Genomic DNA, 23,530 nt, shown 5'->3' on the forward strand with positions numbered 1-23,530 from the left:
ATGTCTTCATTTAGTCTCTCAAATCAAGGTTAACGGCCCATGTAAAAGTTTCAAACTAGGGTAAAGATTGAGGGTTTCAAGGTAGGATTAGGGTCTAAAACAAAAATGATTGGTTCATAGTCGGGTTTTCAGTCATGCTGCTTCAGGCATTGTACTTTGTTTGTTTGATGTCAGGGTTTGGATCGCAAGAATTCAGATGGGATTTTAGCTAGGTTTAGAGATTCAAGTAGGGCTGTACTTATCGTCAGTGCTGATACTGTACTTTTGTACTTGTACTTGAAAAGATGCTCCGTTACTAACACACTGATACACCTTACCAGCCCGACAAATGCCTTCCGGGCAGGTGGAGTAGGAGCCATGTCAGCCGTTTGGGGATACTGTGAGGTAAACACAGGTGACGGCACTTTGTTGTTAGCCGACTGCAAATAATGCTTTGCAAAATGGATAATGGACTCCACTCAGGTTGTGACCAAATCCACCATCCCGCGAGTTGCGGCGGTGGGCCATCGGCAGATGCCAAGTTTCTCGAGCCCCGTTGCCAGCTCTGCTCCGCACAGCTCGTCTCCAGCTGAGCTTGCAGCGCGACGCTTCAAGTAAAGAGAAGTAAATGATGACCATAAAGTATCACTTCGGTTTTCCTGTCACAATTTGATTTTATAACTTGTGGTATTCGTAAGAAGCAGTTCTTGCTTTACTTTGTTCGCATTCTATTTTGTAGTTAACACACAGAGGTAACATAGGATCCCAATTTTTCTTTGTTCGCCACCAGACTCAACATTCTTCAATCGTTCTTATTTCTCCATTATATCTTTTAATTACCGGTACTGTGTGTACTCCTTTGACATAGTGTTGAAACAGAAACACCAAGTAACTGAAATGTCTTTTGTGGGGCAGACTACATTCAGATGAAACGTGTATCAAGCAATCTAATCAGCGCAATCGTATCGGACGATATTTTGCATTTTATGGACATTTTGTGATTTGCCTTCATGATTTGAACAATTATGTTCTTGATCAGGTCTGCACATAAAGACATTACAGCTGGAGTTTTACCCACTACATATTTAACTGTAGCGGGCTACCACAAATGAATTTTGGCGGCTACTCAAACATTTTGGCACAACCTGTCATGAACAAACTTTAATTGCTGTACGGAAAGCTGCTCTGCTCGCGGTCCTTTTGCGAGTCTGCTACTTAATACCTTTGTCAGGGTTGGCACTGGTCTTGAAAGTTTTAAGCCCATTCCACATTCAAGTGTAATTAGCCCGGACATCAGGTGTTTATGTGGCGGTGGTTGCTGCCTGTTTCACTGCGATTTTGCTAAACGCATCAGTTATGCATGCATTTGGCAGAGACATTGTGGTCCAACACATAACACTTCATGATGTTGAACTGATAGAAATGGGCCAACTTACAATCCGTAAGTGGCAATTGCGCCAAATTGCCCCAGATAAAATGAGGGCACTTATGTAGTGGGAATGGGGGCCACTCATGCTGTTCCTTGGTTGCATCAGCTCAACCCTGTTTTACCCCCACAAACCCCCCCCCCCCCCAAAAAAAAAAACAGGAATAACTGTGAACACAGGTGTCAAAACTCAAGGTTCGGGGGCCAGATCTGGCCCGCCACGTCATTTTATGTGGCCCGCGAAAGCAGATCATGTATGTTAACTTCCATGGTCCTTTCTAAAATCAGGACCGAAATGTCAAATTGTCATGTGTAATAAATAACATTGAGATTTTCCAATTATTTTCTGACTATGTTTACACTTACTTGTACAATAAGTGAACAAACAACAAACATGTAGTTGACTGATTCCAAAACTAGTAGTCCATCAATTTGTTATGTACAAGTAATCATACTAAGAGATGATTAAACATTAATTTGGCCCTCCGAGGGAAGATGCAACTCCAAAGTGGCCCTCGATAAAAATGAGTTTGACACCTCTGACTGAAAAATAATTTAACGCTGTCTGTCAGAAATTCAGCACGAAATTGTTCTCAGTCTTTGCCGATGTTTTCAACACTTATCTTCCAACTAATTTCATGTATTTAAAAAATACACAAATGACTTTGCAGGGTTTTTATGTTTTGGAAATGTGTTTTAAACATTTATTGGAGTAAATTTTCATGATTATAAATTGAAGCACAGTATTAAGGTTGAATTGTGCTTCATGTTGCAGTGCCTCACAAAAATAAATGCAAGCGCATTTTAGGGGGAAAAAACCCCACCTGTCTCGTTATTGTGACCACTTAGCCGCACTGTGGTATTGTATTATGCTGTTGGTCCTAATGGTGGTAACTAAGTAGAAACACATTTTCAAGCTAGAAATATTACATATCCATCCATTTTCTAATCCCCTTCTCCTCACAAGGGTCGCGGGCAGCTGATTTCGGCCAGCACACTCTGAACTGATTGGAAGCCAATTGCAGGGCACACATAGACGAACAACCATTCGCGCGCTTCCTGTCACACCTAGAACAACTAAGAGTGTTCCATTAACCTGCCATGCATGTTTATGGAATGTTGGGGGGCAGTGGCGGATGCTGGTCAGTCAAGGGGGGGGGAGCTCAATTTCGAGCTACATCCTAAAATGCGTCAGTTTATTTATATGTGAATTCTACTCTCCGTTCCTTTTCAAGAAAATGATCTGTGACCATGTCATACCAACAAGGTGTCTTTTCCAGGGTCTTAACTAGGGTGATATAAGTCAGTCAAACACAAGCAACTACAATAAGACACATCCGAAATAAAAGATTAATCTGTCGCTAGTCGTTTTTAACAAAGAGAGTGTCGCTAAGATGATTAGAAGAAGTCTCCAGTTCAACTCAGAACAGAATGAGAATTGAAAAATGCTCCCACTGATGCCTACACTAAAAGAGCGGTGATTGGCTCATTTCACTGTCAATCAAAAAGAGATTCAGCCTCAGAAAAATCATCCAATCATCATGCAGAAAAGCTGAGCGTCCAGGCCAGCCGATAAACGCCCACTGTCCAAAGACTCCCAGAGACGCTGAGCGTCCGACGGGCGGGACAAAACCAGCATTTATCCAATGACTCGTCTCGTTTCAATGCATTGGGACTACTCTCGAGAGAAACCAACACGTACACACCACTTACCATACTGTACCAGTGGAGTAATATTAGATGTCTTTTATTTCCTTCGCAATGTCCTCCTTCAACTTCTTAGACAAGGCTTGAATGACTGCTACGCCTCATTAATAAAGCCACGCAAACCAAATTTATACAGTTGAGCCAAGTTTTAAAAGCCGTTCCACCCTGAATGAGTGAGTGCCCACACTCGTGCAGCAGCAACAGTTACTCCGATGTTTACCTTTGCGGCTAGTAGAAGGCTGCTCCGATAAAATGCTAAAATCCATGGTAACTTGCACTGGGTCTGCCTCATCATTGAGCCGCGGCTCTCGTTGGCTTGGGTTGAACAAGCGAGTTCGTCTCTTCCAGTGCTTCTCTGACTTTGGAAAAGGAAGGTGTCCAATGTTAATTGACCCTTTATCCCTGACATGTCACACCAAAGTTCTTGTTGTAAATGTGTCGCCAAGCAAGGTTAGCATTGGGTCATGAAACATTTTAGCCAATGTGGCGAAAGAATATAAAAATCTCCCAACTGCATTTGAATGTAGTTACCCGATACATCACTTGGTTATGGTAAGCCCTCCTGTTTCACTGCTATCTTGTGACATGGGCTGGTCATTGTACATGGCAGCGACACTGTCGCCCCAAAAAAACAAAACACATCTCACTTCAGGGAAATTTATTTTGGTCACAGCTTGATGGCTTGCTGCATGATGTTGCACTGGTAGAAATGGGCCAAGTTATTATCTATAAGGATGTGGCAAGTGCGCTGTATAGCCCCAGATGAAAGAAGGGCACTTGTGTAGCGAGTATAGGGTGACACGTGCTGTTCCTTGGTTACATCAGACAGTCTGCGTTTTGAGAGGGTGAAGAAAAATTTCATGCTATACAGTATGTCAACAATTCGGTATTAAATTGATCTCAGTCTTTACACCTTTTCAACACTTACCTTCATACATATTTAATGTATTTAAAAATGCGTAAAAATGTTTGGCAACTGTTTTCTAAACATTTATTGGAATGTGATTTTCATTCGATATTTACAATACATTCAAATGTGATAATTACTTTTTACTTTCCTACATTCGAGCGTAGTTTTAATGTTTGAACCGTGCAAAATCACACACTGGTTTACAATAATAAATACAAGTGTATTTTAAGAAAAAAACGTCTGCTTCATTTTTTTTAAGACCACTTAGGCCCACTATGTTATTGTCCTTTGTATCATGACGTTTTTTCCTAGTGGTGTTACTTGTAAAATAAATGTTTTTTTTAGTTTGTACTTGGTTTAAAAAGTTCGAGAACCACTGTCCAAAAACAATGATTGATACTATTATTACAAATTGTTATGATACAATATAATGATAATAATACAGGTAGTTACCACTCTATTTGCCACATTTAATTTTGTTGAATACATTTTATGATTATGTCCAAGGGTGCACATGATTTGTTTTCATCGGCTCCTCACATGAGTACCAGGAGATTGTGTTTGGTACTCACTGTGTGGTCGTAACTAGTGTCTTCCTCGATGTCCTCCTCCTGTATCCACTAGCTCTACTGGACTTGTTAGCAGGTTATTTTTTGCCAAAGGACATGGTGTTATTTTAACTAACAACAGACTTCAAGGTGATGCTGAAAGTTGGAGCTGGCCGAAAAAACACCGGAGCTAGTACCGACCGGTACATCACAAACAGGGAACTCCTTGACTTGTACTCCTTGTATCCATATGGAGGTGTTAGTTTGACACAATATAATCTTAATGCAAGAGTTGCACTGAGGCAACAGGTCTTTTTTTCAAGAAAACTAAACCAAACTTTATTTCGGCGTGCGTACACGCCATGCATGCACTTCTATGGTTGAGCTTCCTCTTAGGCACGTCGCAGACCAGCACTTGTCGACTCGGCTGCGCTTAAAAATGCCTTTGTTCTTTAAATGTCCTTTTCCTTAGTTGTAATTGTGGTATAAATATAATGTCATACCGTAGGGCTCTGTCTACAGCACATAGAATACTGGGGTCCAAGTTTTCTTCCAGATTAAAAAAATATTTTTTTCTTTGAACATTTTAATGTACACATTTTGTCTTGATATTGATCTTGTGTCGATCACAATACATAATCATGTTGATTTATCACGCAGCCCTAATAACTAAAAATATGTTTTGTTTGTTTATTTTAATAGTGGGGGGCTTTTTGGCCTTGTTTTTCCTTCCTGGCAGGTGGTCGAGGCAGCCAACGCCACCACCTTCAACTGCCAGGTAGACGGCGGCAACCAGACACAGGTGCTGGTGCCCAGCTTCGACTCACGCCTCTACATGCTCTGCTTCTTGCCTGCCTTCATCCTTCTGGTCTTTACGCCCAACCTTAAGTACTTGGCGCCGCTCTCGCTTATCGCCAACTTGGTCATGGCCACCAGCCTGGTCCTCATCTACTTCTACTCCATCACGGTAAACACCACTGGGTATTTTTTTTAAGGTTTTTCTGTGCTCACATGTGAATTGTGAGTAGGACATATTGGTTGCCTTTTCAAAAATGCCTGTGAGATATGCCTGCTGGGCATTTGCATAAAAAGCTATCACTTCACTCCAAAACATTCAAAATGGTTGGGCACAGGCGGTGAATCATAAGTAGATTGATTGAACATTAGAATGCCGATAAACCAAACCTAAAGATCAAGCTAACAAGCTAATAATATAACAACTTGGGGATGCTACACACAAGTATGATTTGAAGCCAGTGTTTCAAAGTGGTTGTTTTTAATCAGCCGTTGTACTCACTCATTTTTCTTTATTGGCGCAACACATTGTGGTATGAGTTGCTTTTCTAGAGAGCATTGGCTGTTCACTACTTTTAAATATTCTTAGTGGGATACGTTGAGTGGCGTTTTAGGGATGTCAAATGTTCAATAACATTTTATATTTCCCAATGGTTTAAATAGTAAACATATTTTGGTAAGTTCTGGCTCCAAATTAAAACATCAAATTAAAACAGAAGCTGCGGGCATGAGCAATTGTGCACTGCTCTCAATGCACATGGTGACAGGTGGCGCGTACCACGCACACACTACATTTTGACACTCATTTCTTCATTTCCCCCCACTGTAATCTACAAACAGGAAACTAGACTATTTCCACTTCCATTTCAGTTTCAGTAGTGCAACTGAAGTTTGTGACACACTCACTGACATTGACACGCTCACACTCTCCATGGACGAGAGGCTGCAGGCGTCAGAATCAGAACAGAATCAGTAAAGGCAAATTCATAGACAGATATTTGTGACGGTGACATGTTGAAATCTCATATACTTTGAGTCAACCTGCAACTGAATTGGTATTGGTATAAGTGTGAATGTTGCTGTTTTGACCATCAAGGAAATGCAGCAATAGCAAATTCCCTAATGGAATGTTTCATTTATCTTATCCATCTAACTATAAAAACAAATATCGGAGCCATATTATATGAATTATGATGGTTATAGAGTTGTTATGGAAGTTAATTGCAACAGGTTAGAATCTCTGAGGTTCGGGTATCAAATTAGGATCTCAAACTTGAGTTTGGGTTTCAAGTCTGGGTTAGAGTTACAAATGAGGCTTATGGTTTCAAGCCTGGGTTAGAGGTTCAAGCAACGGTTTTGGGTTCAAATAAGTGTTTTAAGACAGCGTGAGTGTATCCAAGTTTTGTGTTGTGGCTATTGTGTCCAATGTTGTTCTGGCCTGGACACTCAAGCTTTTTAATCTCAATGAGGCTTTGCTGGTTAAATAATTTCCAATAAATAATGAAACAATCAATCCTGTTTCCTCTTCCATTGTTCTCTTCCAGCACATCAAATACCCCATTGACCTTCCGTTGGTGGGCCAAGCCAAGGACTACCCGCTATTCTTTGGGACAGCCATATTTGCTTTTGAAGGGATCGGAGTGGTACGTACAAGAACAACAAAGAAAGGGGTCACATGCATACGCTGACACGCACACGGGAAATAGGTTGACATGCAGTTGTTGCTGTTGTCTCAAGGTTCTCCCGCTGGAGAACAAGATGCACAGGCCACAGAGTTTCCCCTTGGTCCTTTACCTAGGAATGGGCATTGTCACCTTCCTCTACATCAGCCTGGGCACCATTGGCTATATATGCTTTGGTGCCGACATTGGCGGCAGTATCACCCTCAACCTGCCCAACTGCTGGTAAGAAGACATCTACATTTACTCTAGTTTGGGTGTCATTTACTTGTGACTGAAAGAAGACCTGCGTGGCATTTTTGAGACATCTTGGCAACTTTTGTGTGCAGCGCTGAGCATTCACTATTCAGTTCGGGCTATTTGGCTTTCCGAGGAAACAGAATGAACCTAAAATTTGTGATAACTTTACACAAGTCTCGCTGTTAAATTTGAGAGTACTTCTTTTCACAACTTGCCGTTCTCTAACATGACCAAAGACATAATTACCACCGGCTCTTGATTTAAATGTCAGTTGTAAAACAAAAAAAAAGAAATTGCCATTTATTACCAGCAGAACCAGAGAACTGGACATCATTTGAGATTTATTGCTCTCTTCCAGTAAAATCTGACATATGGCCACTCCAGACACACACATACACGTTCCATTCAGTCTTTCGTCTTTCTGTTTTGTTCTGTGTTTCCTGTTTCTCCCTTTTGTGGTGTCCCCACATAAGAAAGCTAAAAAAAAAAGTACAGGTCACTGATACTTTGTTGTCCTGTAGTATACCGGTGCTCATTTTCTTCCTTCTCCCTCATCTTTATCCAGGACCTACCAGGCTGTTAAGTTGCTCTACTGCTTCGGCATCTTCATCACGTTCGCTTTGCAGTTCTACGTCCCCGCCGAGATCCTTATCCCGTCGGCCGTAGCCCGCGTGCCAGAGCATTGGGAGAGGGCCGTTGAACTTGTGCTCCGCGCCGTCCTTGTCATATTTACATGTGAGTACTTATTAAATTGTGTTGCTAGTAGTCAGGTTTTTATAATTGATCATCATCAAAATAGCACACACAAAGGCCAGAGAAGCAGCCAAACACACTGTTGCCTCTTTTCCACCACCAAGACCAGGAATTTTGAGTTCCTGGTAACACAACGTCCTGGTCGTAAAAGGTTCCTGATCTATGTGGTTTGCGTTTCCACTGCACTTCAAAATTCAGGATAGTTCAGCATTTCCCCCATGAAGGTTTTCCATGGGCGGCCAGCCGATGTATTTTGACAGCTCCCTGGGAAGATGAAACTAGAAGTAAATGGAAAATAACATGCGCACTCATACAGTACAGACATACAGAGGAAAAGTTCCACTCTGTCGGTCGGTCTGTCTGTCTCTCATTGTGCTGGGCTGCTCCAACACACACGTGAACGTCTCCCCCGCCAGCACCACGCGTTAGTGTCCCTCAGCTCTGCAGCACTTGCACTGTGGCCGCAACATCACACAGCCTTCAAAACTGGTGTGTAAGGGCCAAGTCAAGTCCATTTTCCATCCCCTACTTTGAAAGCATTCAATGTCCAAAAATCGAAAATGACGCATTGTTGTATTTAACGCTATCTGTATCTTAAATGTAGGGTTTACGGTAACTGAAGCTGAAATTAGTTAATTTAACAGGGCTCAACACTGCGACCGTTATGTTCGGAAATGCTCGCATTTTTTTCAGTGTGGGCTAGTAAATATCTCATCCGGTTGCACAGCGTGAGTGCATGGTTTACTGCTCCTACTGGTACATACTGTACACCAAAGGTGCTCCAACTCTCTCAACGTCTGTCTGATTGCACACAAAATGTGTAACGTGGGTCAATTTAAATCCATCCAGCCATCATCCATACATCCACTTTCTTATCCGCTTATCCTCACAGGAATCGCGGGCAGCCTATCCCAGCTGACTTCAGGTAGTAGGCGGGGTACACCCTGAACTGTTTGCCAGCCAATCGCAGGGCACACAGAGACGAACAACCTGATTCACCATCCGATAAACTGGCAGTAGCTTTATTACCTTGTTATATACCTCTTTTATTAAATGTAATTTTTAAACATCCTCGGTTTGTAATTATGAGTAAATTACATTTATCAGTTGAAAGGCATTATGTAAATGGTGCTATATAAATCAGTTGTTGCAAGTAGATTCAATATGTTCACCTAAAAAAAAAATCCCCTTAATTACAGGCTTTGTAAAGAATTCATCTCAACTGCATTGTAAGTCAAAGTTGAGGGCTCTTCTACGCGCGCTGAAAAACCGTTTCCTTGACTTCTTCTCCTTTCGGCTTGTCCCTTTTCAGGGGTTGCCACAGCGAGTCATTAATTTATATCTTTCCCTGTTCTCTGCATCCTCTACTCTGACTCCATCTCTTCTTCGCTAATTTCTTCCTCTGTACACTTTCCTGAACCTCAACGTTCCACCACCAGGTCTCTTTGTCCACCTTTCTCTGTCCTGAGGCCACACCTAGCATCTTCTTGCCCGTCTCCCTAATCGCTGCTGCAGTAGTCTCCCAATCATCTGGGAATTCCTCAACACTGCCCAGAACTGCCCTTACAATATAAGGCAATAGAGAAATTCCCAATTCACAGCAGCAAAGTTATGAAAGGAAGAAGTAGAACAACAAAATATAGGAGCTGCTGGAAAGGCAGCCACTCTCGCGGCGCCATTTTGAAGTCAAAATAACAAAAATAAACAACACAACACAACACATAGGACACAGACAGTCGTGCAATCTTCACCAATTTTCTGCATACACTTTGTTGTCTGAAGCAGTTCTAGATGAAAGAGGAGAGGATCAAAGTGTCCTTTCACCAGTGGGTCAGAGACGTCATGCTGAAAATGTGCACACGTCTGCTACAAGCTAAGTTTTGAAAGCATACACGAAGCTGTACGGTCCATTGACAAAAAGAAATTAGTTCACTTCTCCTGTCCCACGTAATCCGCTCAAACTCCAAGCCGCGACTCCCAGATTACCTCTTCTACATAGAATATAATCTATCTGTGTTGACCTGCCTCCACTCTTGTAAATTATCAGGTGTTCATCTCTCTTTTGGAAATAGGTGTTTACCACGGCCATTTACATTCTTTTGGCAGAGTCTACCACTGCCTGTCCTTCCAAGTCCTTATCTCTAAGGCCAAACTTGCCCATCATTTCCTCATCACCTCTGTTTCCTTCCCCTACGTGACCATTTAAGTCTGCTCCAATCACTACTCTCTCTCCCCTGGGAATGTGTTCTGTCACTCTATCCATCTCTCCCTTTTGAACAGTTTCAATAAAAACTGAACCTTTTCATTATTCTCAAGTGAGGAGTTCATGCAGACCTCTAAGCGACGACAAAAGTGCTTGCTTACTGAATGCATACTCCACCATCTCTTGATAAACATCCATTGTGAGAATTGTTGCGAGAGAGCCTTTCTGCTTGGCTGACAACGAAGGCTGACGCTTCTTGCACTGCTCCTCCTGCCCTCACCCCACCCTTTCCGTGCTCGCCACTTAGTCCGTGTGCTGTCTTTGTCTAACTTTTTTCCTAGCCTCTTACCGTATTTTTCATCCGAAGAACCAACCATGGAATTGACAAGATTTTTCCGACGAAAAGAGCGGGCAGTGGGGAGCCTGCTTGCACTCTGGGGACACTTGCTGCCGGATACGCCCTGGATCCATGGAGAAAGTGGAGACCAGTGTGCCTGGCAGTACTGTCCGTGGAGGATGCGGAAGACATCTACATTATTGGCCTTTTGATAACGGGTTTGCTGCTGTTTGGTGTTGGCAGCTTTCTGTTCTATCGCAAAATTCAACCGACGGGAGCGGCTCTATTGGAAGTGAAGAAGCTGCCGGTCACTCTGGATGGCTTGGTGCGAATGTCCACCACTCAGACTCAAGCGGTGACTGAGCTCAACCGCAATATTGTTGCGGTTTTGGAGCGACTGCGCGCAATCGACAACACCATGGAGAAGTTGGAATCCGCGCTGCGGAAAGAATTTTCAAATCCGACTGATTGGCGCCAGTGAGGAGATACAGACCAAGGACTCAAGGCTGTCTGGAATTGTTGGCGGCCGTCCCTCCATTACAAAAAACCCCATCTGGCCTTTCCCCTGGATGGAAGTATGCATGGAGTCTAGGGCCCCCACCACCACCCCCCTCCTTCTCGGCCATGGACTGATAAGCCGGGACTGTCTTCATGATGAGCAGACCTCGACGAAGCTGCTATGACCTGTACACGCTTACACATACACAACTGGACAACCACACGCGCATACACATCCTTGTTATCACCGTCTTCATCGCTCCGATTCTTTTTCCCCCGTGACGTGGTTCGATATCATCCTCCCACCCTTATTACATGTTATGTCTTGTGACTTGTTGTAACTGTCCTATGCTTATTTATGTGCCAGGGTCTTTTTTATTCTGGACTTAAATTATCCTCGGAAGAGGATAGTTCGAGCATGTTTTTTTTCCCTCTCCCTACCCAGCGTTTTCCTTTCTGAATTCTGATTGTAATTTCCCCATTGCGGGACAAATAAAGGATATCTTAAGGGCAAACCTGCAGCAGAATCCCCCGCGCTGGCGTGCACTCGCCTCGGGACTTTTCTTCATTAAACTGTGTTTGGACCCTACAGCGACTCACACCGACATTCATGTTGATAAGCCAATAAAAGGGAATAAATGCATTTTTTTAAAGCGCGTCCTTCCACAGCCGAGTGACGCCTTTGCTTGCTGTCACATGAAAGTCGACCTTGGCGTTGGCCCTTTGGTTAATTTGGCATCAGGCTGCCATTGATTGTGTTCTAAAGCGTCTTTGTCAGACCATATATACTGTACTTGTCACCATGGTAATAAACTAGTTGCAAGTTCATTTGTAGTAGTTGTTGTAGTAGTTTTAGTAGTTCATTTGTAGTCCTATTCAATCTAAACCTAGACCTTAACGAGACCTATACCTCTGCAGGCAGATTAACGTATTGTATTGTATTGTATTGTATTGTATTGTATTCAGGCTTTACCTAAAATGGTTGTGATTTGAATGGGCATTCGAGTGGGCATGGAAAAGCAAACATCTAGTTACAATTTTCGCACTTGTATTATAATGAATCTTGCAAGTAGGGCTGGGCGGTATGTCTAAAAATTGTATCAAGATATGAGTAAATGTTATCAGTTAATAATTATTGAATCACTAACCCTAACCCTGTGTGTGTATGTGTGTGTGTGTGTGTGTGTGTATGTGCTCAGAGTTTGACATTAAACCCCTTTTCACACTGCACCTGCTGAATGTTAGAGGGTTACGTGGGAGCACGAAATGCTAACATAACATCGAAGCCTTGAAAGGCTTCGATGTTATGAAGTTATGTTATGAAGTAAAAATAGAGACATTTGACACTGATTCAGTGTCCTATCGAGCCTTTATGGCCCGTGGGACCCCAGAGGCAGCTGACGGGTATCGACTGGCCAAGCGGACCGCGGCTTCGGTGGTCGCCGAGGCAAAAACCCGAGCGTGGGAAGAGTTCGGTGAGGCCATGGAAGCCGACTTCCGGACGGCTTCGAGGAAATTCTGGTCCACCATCCGACGTCTCAGGAGGGGGAAGCAGTGCACCACTAACACTGTGTACAGTGGGGATGGGGTGCTGCTGACTTCGACTCGGGACGTTGTGAACCGGTGGGCAGAGTACTTCGAAGACCTACTCAACTCCACCAACACGCCTCCCTTGGAGGAAGCAGAGCCTGGGGACTCTGAGGTGGGCTCTCCTATCTCTGTGGTTGAAGTCACCGATGTGGTTAAAAAGCTCCTCGGTGGCAAGGCCCCAGGGGTGGATGAGATCCGCCCAGAGTTCCTCAAGGCTCTGGATGTTGTGGGGCTGTCCTGGTTGACACGCCTCTGCAACATCGCGTGGTCAACAGGGAGAGTGCCTCTGGATTGGCAGACCGGGGTGGTAGTCCCTCTTTTTAAAAAGGGGGACCGGAGGGTGTGTTCCAACTACAGAGGGATCACACTCCTCAGCCTCCCTGGTAAGGTCTATTCAGGGGTGCTGGAGAGGAGGGTCCGTCAGGAAGTCGAGCCTCAGATTGAGGAGGAGCAGTGTGGTTTTCGTCCCGGCCGTGGAACAGTGGACCAGCTCTACACCCTTAGCAGGGTCCTTGAGGGTATGTGGGAATTCGCCCAACCAGTCTACATGTGTTTTGTGGACTTGGAGAAGGCGTTTGACCGTGTCCCTCGGGGAGTTCTGTGGGGGGTGCTTCGTGGGTATGGGGTACCGAACCCCCTGATACGGGCTGTTCGGTCACTATACCACCGATGTCAGAGTTTGGTTCGCATTGCCGGCAGTAAGTCGGAATCGTTTCCAGTGGGGGTGGGACTCCGCCAAGGCTGCCCTTTGTCGCCGATTCTGTTCATAACCTTTATGGACAGAATTTCTAGGCGCAGCCGAAGCGTTTCGGGGGTCCGTTTTGGGGGCCTCAGTATTGCATCCCTGCTTTTTGCGGATGATGTGGTGCTGTTGGCTCCTTCAAACGGGGCTCTCCAACTCTCACTGGAGCGTTTCGCAGCCGAGTGTGAAGCGGTTGGGATGAAAATCAGCACCTCCAAATCTGAAACCATGGTCCTCAGTCGGAAAAGGGTGGAGTGCCCCCTCCGGGTCGGGGAGGAGATCTTACCCCAAGTGGAGGAGTTCAAGTATCTTGGGGTCTTGTTCACGAGTGGGGGTAGGAGGGAGCGGGAGATCGACAGGCGGATCGGTGCAGCGTCTGCTGTGATGCGGACGTTGTATCGGTCTGTCGTGGTGAAGAAGGAGCTGAGCCAAAGGGCGAAGCTCTCAATTTACCGGTCGATCTACGTCCCAACCCTCACCTATGGTCACGAGCTATGGGTCGTGACCGAAAGAACGAGATCCCGGATACAAGCGGCTGAAATGAGTTTTCTCCGCAGGGTGTCCGGGCTCTCCCTTAGAGATAAGGTGAGAAGCGCAGTCATCCGGGAGGGGCTCAGAGTCGAGCCGCTTCTCCTCCACATCGAGAGGAGCCAGATGAGGTGGCTTGGGCATCTGATTCGGATGCCTCCTGAGCGCCTCCCCGGTGAGGTGTTCCGGTCATGTCCCACCGGGAGGAGACCCCGAGGAAGACCCAGGACACGCTGGAGAGACTATGTCACCCAGCTTGCCTGGGAACGACTCGGGATCCCCCGGGGAGAGCTGGAAGAAGTAGCTAGGGAGAAGGAAGTCTGGGCTTCCCTGCTAAAGCTGTTGCCCCCGCGACCCGGCCCCGGATAAGCGGTAGATGATGGATGGATGGATGGATGGATGGATGGATGGACACTGATTCAGACGAGAACTAGATTGCCCTTTGATCTGATATAATCTTTTGTTATTGCTAAAGAAAGCCCTGGCTCTGCTGATTTTTAGGAGGGGTGAGTAAGGCGAGCTGCGAATAATGAAAAATGGAATTGTGCATTCTTTACTCATGGCCCGTGAGAACTTGAGATTTTAATCAGTCCTTTGTGAGCTGCTGTTCCACCAAGACCTCTTTACATGTGAATAAGCCCGCCAAAATAGCACTAAATCAGTCCAATTGAGTCATGATGACGCTGCTCTCGAATAGAACATTTTTCAATTCCAGGTATCTTGCAACCATGGCCTGGGCCACTGCCCCACTGTCCCACTCTTTCAGGCCATTACCTACCTCAGATGCTGGTTGGACCAAGTCCCTGAACATTTTTGGCCGCTGAAAATCGGTCAGAAGTGCACTTTCAGATTTGGCACGCACCCACGCACACAGACCGTTAAACATATATGACACATGAATAGACCCGGAACCTATGTACGTGTATACAGGTTTGTAGTGAGCGTGAGGGCAGAGTCTTTTTTTTTAAACAAAATGAACATTTTGAACATCTTCCCTGCGTTTTTGTCATCACCAGGCACCCTCGCCATCCTGATCCCGGAGCTGGATCTGGTCATCTCACTGGTGGGCTCGGTCAGCAGCAGCTTCCTGGCACTCATTTTCCCACCCATCCTGCAGGTTCTCACCTTCCATGGCGAGGGTTTGTCGCCAGCGTCGCTCACCAAGAACCTGGTCATCAGTTTTGTGGGCCTGGTGGGCTTCCTGGCGGGCACGTACGTGGCCATCGAGCAGATCGTTGCTCGCAATGCGCTCAAACGTGAGCTCCAGTAGCCAAAGCGGCAAGACTTTTTATTGAGGGTGGGGTGGTTTTAATTCATCATCACTGTAGTGCATGTGTGTTTCCACCATGTCGTACGCTACTCAGTCCCGTCAAGTAGGGGCTTGTTATTTTATACGTTTTGAGTTTGTTGACGTTTAGTCAAACTACCTCAACATTTTTTTTTCTGCAATGTACTGGCATGCTTTTTAGTACCCACATCCCAATGAGGGGTGAATGTTTGCGAGTGTTTGCAAAGGCAGCGCGTGTTGATTTATTTGTCAGGGTTCGTTTAATGTCGCAAACATTTGATCAACGTTCGCCAAATCTTTACCAACAGTGTTGGGGTTTTTTCTTGTAAATTTTAAACACGTTCTAGATTTCTTTGAGACAAGAAAAAATGTCAGTGACCATTAAAACTGTTGGCGAGCATCTGGTGAACATCTTTGCGCCCTTGAACGCGCCCTGACAAAAAAAATATTTGTAAAAAATCAATGTCCGCTGCCCCCGCAAACACTCGGAAACGTTTGCCACTCAGTGGATTACGGGCTGTATTTATAGTTTTGACCAGCACCTAATCAACAAAATTGAAGTAGCACTTTTATTTTTTGCCTTATGCAGTAAAACCGCATGGAAAAATGGATGTAACGATGATACAAACCAACATTCTAATGTGTATTTTAAAGTTGGAAATGCAGGTTGTGCTTTGAATTTATTAACAGGGACCAGTTTAAAATAATTTAAACCAGTGGTCATTTTCCGGACACAGTTTTCCAAAGATATGTTTTTTTTTTTTCTTTAATTAAGTGGACACTTACATTACTCACAAAAAGTTAGGGATATTTGGCTTTCAGGTGAACTTGCCTAGAATGCATTCAAACCTTTCCAGGTGAACTGAATTGGACCTCCTTTAAACTTTTGAATGCTTATGTCCAACTGTTAAATGCTTCAGTACTTTTTGCACAAATTGCCGTTCTCTCAGGAGGATCGTAATGGCAAAATTGACAAAAACCAATAAATGTTCTGGTTCAAAGAGAGAGCTGCTGTTTAGGTTTTCAGTCGACCTCATCATGCTGTTCACATTTAGACATCCTGAGGCCAAGATGACACCTAACAATGGATCAACAGTAACTTTCCATTGTGATGCTTCAAACTGGACCGTCTCAGGCAGAAATGGCCCCTGTTCTTAGAATGTCATCGGCAGGTTGCAACAGAGATCCCGAGAGACTGGAATAGTCACAGAAAGATGTAGAAGTGGACGTCCTTTGGCCACATCCCATACTGATGACCACTACATTGTGAACAATGCCCTGAGAAACCCAATGATGAATGCCACTAAAGTTCAGGCACATTTAAGGGAGGGGAGAGGCACCCAAATGTCAAAGAAGACCATTCAAAACCATTTACATCCACTTGGTCTGCATGCTAGACGACCTGCGTGGGCCAGGGAGCATTTACACCGGACGAGGGACCAATGGGTCTCAGTGCTGTTCTATGATAAAAGTTGACTCGCATTGAGCAGAAAAGATGGAGCGCTCTGCATCAGCCACTGTTGTGGTGGGTGTGTCCAGTCGGTAGAGAATTGCCCTACACTTTGTGAATGGTGACAATCCCATACTACCTGAATAACATTCATCCAGTAATTGTGCCCCCACATGAACAACACGTGCCTAATTTCATCTTCCTGGACGACAATGCTCCAGCTCATCGAGGTTGCATTGTCAAGGAATGGCTGTTGGAGACTGGTGGACCTTAAATGGAATGGCCTGCACTTCCTCCAGACGTGATTCCTAATGACAAGCTGTGGGATCATCTGAGTCGCCGTGTAGAGGCTCAAAACTTTGCTCCCCAGAACCTCAATGACCTGAAGGCCACCCTTCAAGAAGAATGGGATGCCATGCCTCAGCTGACGGTAAATCAACTTGTGAACAGCATGGGACGGCGTTGTCAAGTTGTAATTGATGTGCAAGGACACATGAAGAGTTATTGAGGTGTTTACATTTGTTGTTGTGGTGTACATTGTTGTCATAATTTGTTTCACTGAATTGTTTTGAGATGAGGAAATCAGCAGTGCATCCTTCTACTTAAATGTCGTATTTCGGTGATATGATATCACTGTAGCGTGAACTTTTTACATTTTCCATAAATTTCACCTGAAAACCAAACATCCCGAACTTTTTGTGAGTAGTGTATGGAGCAAGCAGCACAAGCAATTTCAATTGACGTCAAAAAGTGCATTGGAGCAAGCATTTGCAACTTCCAGATTTCAAAAATTAGAAATGAATGGTGATCTCACTGCCGTTTCCACCAAATTTCACACACGTTGACTCTCAATACAACTTGTAATATCGCCTTGTTAGCTTCTCGACATTTTATTACACTGTTGAGTGAGGGGTTGGGTTTAGAGATTAAGGCTAGAGTAGATTAAGGGATGAGAGTTGAATGTTGGGTTTAGCGAGTGGGTTATGATAGGGGTTAGTTTTTAAGATGAGGCCGGGTTGGGGTTTAGGATTAGCCTACCCCTGGCGTATCATTGAATTAATAAACCGAATCAAAGCCAACCTTGCAAGGACCAAATTCTATCAGCTCTTTTCATCCTTAAACATCCTTTTTTGATTCTGTTCAATTTTGCATTGTATTGTGTCTTACAAAAAGTTTTTATTTTTAAGTAACGCAGCACATCATTTTAGATGTTTTGTCAAAAGTGTCATTCATCACAATGAACTGTCGTTCACAATTCATCATCCGTATGTGTAATACACACCGGCGGGTGTTCCATCAGACTGACGCAGGCCATCGCTGTTTCCGTCAATATTTCAGACCGAGCCAGGAGAGCCCAATCCGTCCCTCGTCTGCGACATCCAATCGGCATCAAGCGTAATTTCTACGTCGCACACAGGCGCTGCACAAGCCACCCCGCAGCCAAATCAAGATAAAAAATTGAAAAACAACAGAGACGCATGCACAGCGTTATAATTGGTGAATTAAAAAACGACATGGGACACATGTCAATGAGGTTTGTGGAACTCAAAGGTATACAACAATTTCATTTTTTAATTTATTCTATATTTGGCTGCGTGTCAGGTGTGGCGTGGTGCCCATAAATCCGTTCTCGACGCCGTTTGCCTGTCGACGACGACTCGGACAGACTGGGCTGCCTTAAAATTCTAACGGCAGCTCACCGATCATGCTGACGGGCTGACGATCCCCATCTCTGCTTATATACAGTATATTCAAAGTGGGAACCATATGTTGTTATGAGCTTTATATAGATCTAGTAAAGAAGTCAACCCACCACATGCTGGATTACGCCAATGCATCTTAAGCCTGGTACACACATAAGGATTTGTAACATTTTAAAAGATTTGAGGTCTGTGACAGATGCCGCACGTTTAAGATTAAGATATCCTTTATTTGTCCCATACTGGGGAAATTTACAGCCTACAGCAGCAAGAATGTGGGTAGAAGGATAGAAAATCAGGCATTGGTCCTATTGTGTGTGTTCTGCTCTGATGTCAACACAGAACAGCACGCATAAAGATTCTCTTCCATCACCGGTTTAGAATCCAGCCCTCAAAAAGGGGACGGACCTCTCATATAATCACGCGTGATCTCACAAACATGAAGCCGAGGAGAAACTTCCAGGTATGCGCCAGTGAAGAAGACCGCAAGCGGTAGTGTGGTAAATTGGCAATGTTGGCAAGAAAATGCTTGCTTTGGAAAATATTTCCTCTGGGAAAACCACTTTTTACAAAGAAAACATCCGGTAGAACATGGTCTTTTTTTTTTTACCACCTGTTCATCAATCAGGACGCTTCTTGGATTGGCAACATTCAATTTATGTCACAGATGACTCTTGAAACAGCACACCTCAGACGAAAAGATAAATCTTTTCAGACAATCTTATCTGTGGTTGGAAAGGGGCAAAACAGCCTGATTATCTTTCTGTGTGTACCCGGCCTTAGCTGCTCTGTGACCGAGGGACTTGGAAACATTGAATTTTTTCATATCGTGACCAGAAATCACATTGCGTGTAATGAATCAGCGTCAACTGTGAAACTGCACGTTTGAATCCTTTATTCTGGCAGACAAGTGCAAGTGTTCGTACATTTTTATTTCCACACCTACTTCCCTGCCAACAATAAAGGACACTGAAGATTCAGCAGCATTTTACGTTGTTTTAAAAAAAAAACTTTTTAATTTTTTAAAGATTTGATATCACGCAAACAAATCCGTTGTATGTGAGAAAATGCCTCAAAATCTAACAATATAAGTTCAAAGTCATGGTTACGTTCTTTGCTGTTTTATTTGGATGGTCTTCCTGTTGTCTTCGATCAAATGATGTCTGCAGAACATGTAAGATTTTAGCTCAGTGAGATACTCAAGGATGAAAAGAATTTTTGCAACAGATGCGAGATTTTAAACAGGCCTCTACTTACAGAAACTCTCTGGGTTGGCGTTTGGTCGCTTTAGAATGGGGTCGAAAAACAGCAGTCTTAAACGTCCGTACAGTGGAGGAAGCGGTTCGACCACAAAAGTTGAGTTTCGTAAGACTTTCAAGAGATCCTTTTTTTATAATGAGAGCAGAGTTGTCAGACAATCACGAGCCCCTATTAACAATGCTAATTGCTGAATTTGACTGAGTTTTTGAAACAGTGTCCTTAAATCTCGTCCCGAATGATCTGCTATCGCTTTGATTGTGGTGAGGATGATGGCCTTGAGCCAAGTCTTCAAATTTTATAAAGCAATGGTCAGACGTAGAAGTGGTATACGGTAGTACCCTTACATTTGAGGTTGCTAGCATCTAAATAGTGTTACCATTCTTATGGGCCGCGCTGTCTAGTATCTGCATGAAAACCTAAGGCGTCAATTATTATGTGAAACGCCACGGCAGATTTTCCTACAGGAGATTCATTGCATATGAAAGTCACCCGCCACTAATTAGTGTATTATCTCCGCAAGTCACTAAGTCAGCCACAAATTCTGAAAATGCATCTAAAAAGCCACTGTAAGACTCAGGAGGACGGTAAATCACACCAATTATTTAAAAATAAATAAATAAACAGCAACGAGGCTGTGCATCTCATAACAAGAACTTAATACGTTTTAAAGGCGTTTCAGCGAGGTCTAAGTTTGAGGGATTTGGAATAGCTACGCCCCCGCCCTTCTCACGAGGATGTGCGCACGTGAATTGGTAGTTCAAGTAATTTCAGTGGGGAAAATTCTAAGCGATATAAGCAAGTTGAACGTGTTCACAGAATGAATTAAACTCATATGTCAAAACTCCACAATATTCCTTTTTTCCCTCTGTCACATTTTTTTCAAACCCACTTTTTTTTCCTCACCTCCTTTGGGCAATGATCGCTTTCAGATCACATAAGCTGGAAAACAATTGATCATGTCACACCAGACGACGACGATCCAAACGCGAGATGCTGATTTACTGCGTGAAAGCATGCGCAGTTGATGCATTCTCTCGCCTCACATGGTTCTGTGAGAAGCACAGGCGAATATATGCCAGACCTTCGGTTACGGCTTTGAAGTCTGTAAAGGGTACAGCGTGAAAGTGGTTCACGTGCAATTAGCTTTGTATGCTGACTTTGTGTTGGATTTCATAGAAGGGATATATGGTGAATATAAAGCAGCAGTAACGTGAACGGCACATTAAAGATTCACATGGAGAAAGGCCATACACACGCACACACACACTTGCAATATATTGACTGCATCCAACACATACTAAAGTGAAGCGTGTCCACCCTCCAAAACTGTAAAAGTGACATCTGCACAGTATTGGTATAATTCAGTGGACACAAAGGAGGAGGCACTTAATGGTGTACTGAAGTCCTAAAACGTGACCACCTGCTTCCTTGTTTTGTCTTTTCCCTAAAGGGACTAAACTCAAAAATCATACCCTTCAGGAGTGGCAAGCAAGCGGCCCGTTGGCCTGAGCGGCGAGTGGCTGGCCGCCGTCACAGAGGAATAAATTTGTGATTTTGTAGCATATTAAACAATTCAACATGATTTTAGGGTGGGGTTTTGTGATGGTGGTGTGCAATGGCAAGGCTCGAAAGATGTAAGCACTTTGGCATCAATCAGTATTCACATTTTCCACCGCAAACGCAAAACTACGAATGAGTCAGAATTTATGTGGCAAAATGCAAATCTGTCAAGTGTTATTGAAACCACTCGCCGCTAACTCGTTACATCCGCAACATGTGCTTATATTTTTAGGATTCTATTACCGTATTTTCCGCATTATAAGGCGCTCCTAAAAGCATTCAATTTTCTCAAAAGCCGACAGTGCGCCTTATAATCCGATGCATCTTATATACGGATCAATATTCTGATTACTTGGACATCGTATTTTAAATGTTCTTTAAAGCGCTTCGTTCCATCTGCAGTGCTTGGGAAAGCTCGAAATAAGTAAAGCTGTATTGCATTCTATTCCCTTGAACGTAGCTCCATGTAGTGGATGCATGACTGAACCGCAGCTCCTATTGTAGCTTCTATTGTATCATGTGTCATCTATCATGCAGTGCGCCCTATATATGAAAACAGTTTTAAACAGAGGCGATTGCTTTAAGACTGCAAGGGAAGCTCAGCTTCCCCTAAAATGTCAAAAAGTAAGTGATCAAATAAACCGCGCGGATGCTGGGCGTCTCGAGAGTTCTGAGTAGGTTGTCCCAATGCATAGAAACGAGACGCAGCTCATCTGACCAGCTGCACGGTCACCGAGCGCTCTGCAGATAATTCTACGTCGCGGGGGAAGAAGAATGGAGCGATGAAGGCGGTGATGATAAGGACGTGTATGCACGTGTGATTGTCTGGTTGTGTATGCGTGAACAGGCCGAAGCTGCTTCGTCAAGGTCTGCTCATGAAGACAGTCCTGTTTTATCAATCCATGGCCGAGAAGGAGGGGGGTGATGGTGGGGGCACTAGCATCCATGCATACCTTCCATCCAGGGGAAAGGGGTCCAAATAGCATTGTTTGTTTTGGAGGGACGGCCGCCAACAATTTCAGGTGGCCTTGAGTCCGTGGTTGTATCCCTTCACTGGCACCGATCAGCCAAATCCTCAATTCCTTTTCGAAGCGAGAATTCCAACTTCTCCATGTTGTCGATCGTAGGGAGACACTCCAGAACCTCAATTGCGGTTGAGCTCAGTCACCGCTTGAGTCTGAGTGTTGGACATTCGCACTAGACCATCAAGAATGACCGGCAGCTTCTTCACTTCCAATAAAGCTGGTCCCGTCGGTTGGATTTTGCGATAGAACAGGAAACTGCTAACACCAAACCGCAGCATACCTGCTGTCAGAGGGCCGATAATGTAGATGTCTTCCTCCTCCTCAACGGACAGTATTGACAGGCACACCATTCTCCGCTTCTTCCGTGGATCTAGGGTGTACCCGGCAGCAAATGTCCCAAAGGGCAAGCAGGCTCCCCACTGCCTGCTCTTCTCCTTGAGAAAATTTGTCGATTGCATCAAGAGACCAGCCAACCAATTCCATGGTTTGTTTTTAGGATGAAAAATACGGCGGAGGCTAGGAAAAGACAGCACAAAGACAGCACATGGACTGAGTAGCGAGCAAGGAGGGGGGAGGGGGGGGGGGGAGCAGGAGCAGGGCAAAAAAGCGTCCGCCTTCGTCGAGAGCCAAGCAGAAAATATTGTATAGAATTTTTTTGGGGGTACCAAATGAGGTGCCATTTGCGTTTGTAGTAAATGAGAAACACATGAGGAAGCACAGAGGCTTGTCACAGTGAAGTCTTTATTAGCTCAGCTCCATTTGCGTCTTTATAACAATGTGACAAAAACATTCAAGTGGGAACATTCTCCATGGTTATGTGCATAAAGGTCATGTGACGCTCCCCCACTTTCAGTTTGCCTGCACTCCTTGAGCGCACCGGCGACTGCAATTTATCATTTTCCATCTTTTGAGGCTTTTTGACAACACGGCTGCCCACAAGGTCATTTGAAGGCGACAAGAAGACAAGACAAAATGGCTTATGACTCATTTAACAACTATTTGGCCGTAATCGTCTGTCAAATGCGTGTAGTGTGTATTGTGTGCACGTACTGCATTGTGCCGTTTTAATATGTGGTGGCTATTGTGCTCTTGTTGGGCTGCAGAAACAACGTATAAAACATTATTCGGTTTGCTTCAGCCCGCTACGAGTTGAAAAGTGCAAAAGTAAAACTGTAAAAATATCAAGGCAGTTGTGAGCAGGGTTGAGAGCGTTGCTTTAAGTATGTATTTTGATAGTTACTTGTTATAGATGGATTTTGTAATATAATCCAAGTACCATAAAATGAAAGAATGTACCGGTAATTGGAATACA

At 44.2% G+C, this 23,530-nt stretch overlaps 1 protein-coding gene across 3 annotated transcripts in view; it reads left to right on the top strand.

Moving 5' to 3' along the window:
- slc36a1 (solute carrier family 36 member 1) overlaps nucleotides 1-18,142 on the top strand; it is a 32,496-nt gene extending 14,354 nt beyond the window's left edge. For all 3 annotated transcript variants that reach the window (XM_052071078.1, XM_052071086.1, XM_052071096.1), the window contains 5 exons: nucleotides 5,310-5,537; nucleotides 6,910-7,008; nucleotides 7,103-7,269; nucleotides 7,850-8,019; nucleotides 14,952-18,142. In XM_052071078.1, the coding sequence (XP_051927038.1) occupies nucleotides 5,310-5,537; nucleotides 6,910-7,008; nucleotides 7,103-7,269; nucleotides 7,850-8,019; nucleotides 14,952-15,205 (918 nt within the window). In that variant the 3' untranslated portion in view covers nucleotides 15,206-18,142. The remainder of the gene's footprint in view (nucleotides 1-5,309; nucleotides 5,538-6,909; nucleotides 7,009-7,102; nucleotides 7,270-7,849; nucleotides 8,020-14,951) is intronic.
- The last annotated feature ends 5,388 nt before the right edge of the window (nucleotides 18,143-23,530 follow it).

This window comes from Hippocampus zosterae, chromosome 1, assembly GCF_025434085.1.
Source record: "Hippocampus zosterae strain Florida chromosome 1, ASM2543408v3, whole genome shotgun sequence".
Taxonomy (NCBI): domain Eukaryota; kingdom Metazoa; phylum Chordata; class Actinopteri; order Syngnathiformes; family Syngnathidae; genus Hippocampus; species Hippocampus zosterae.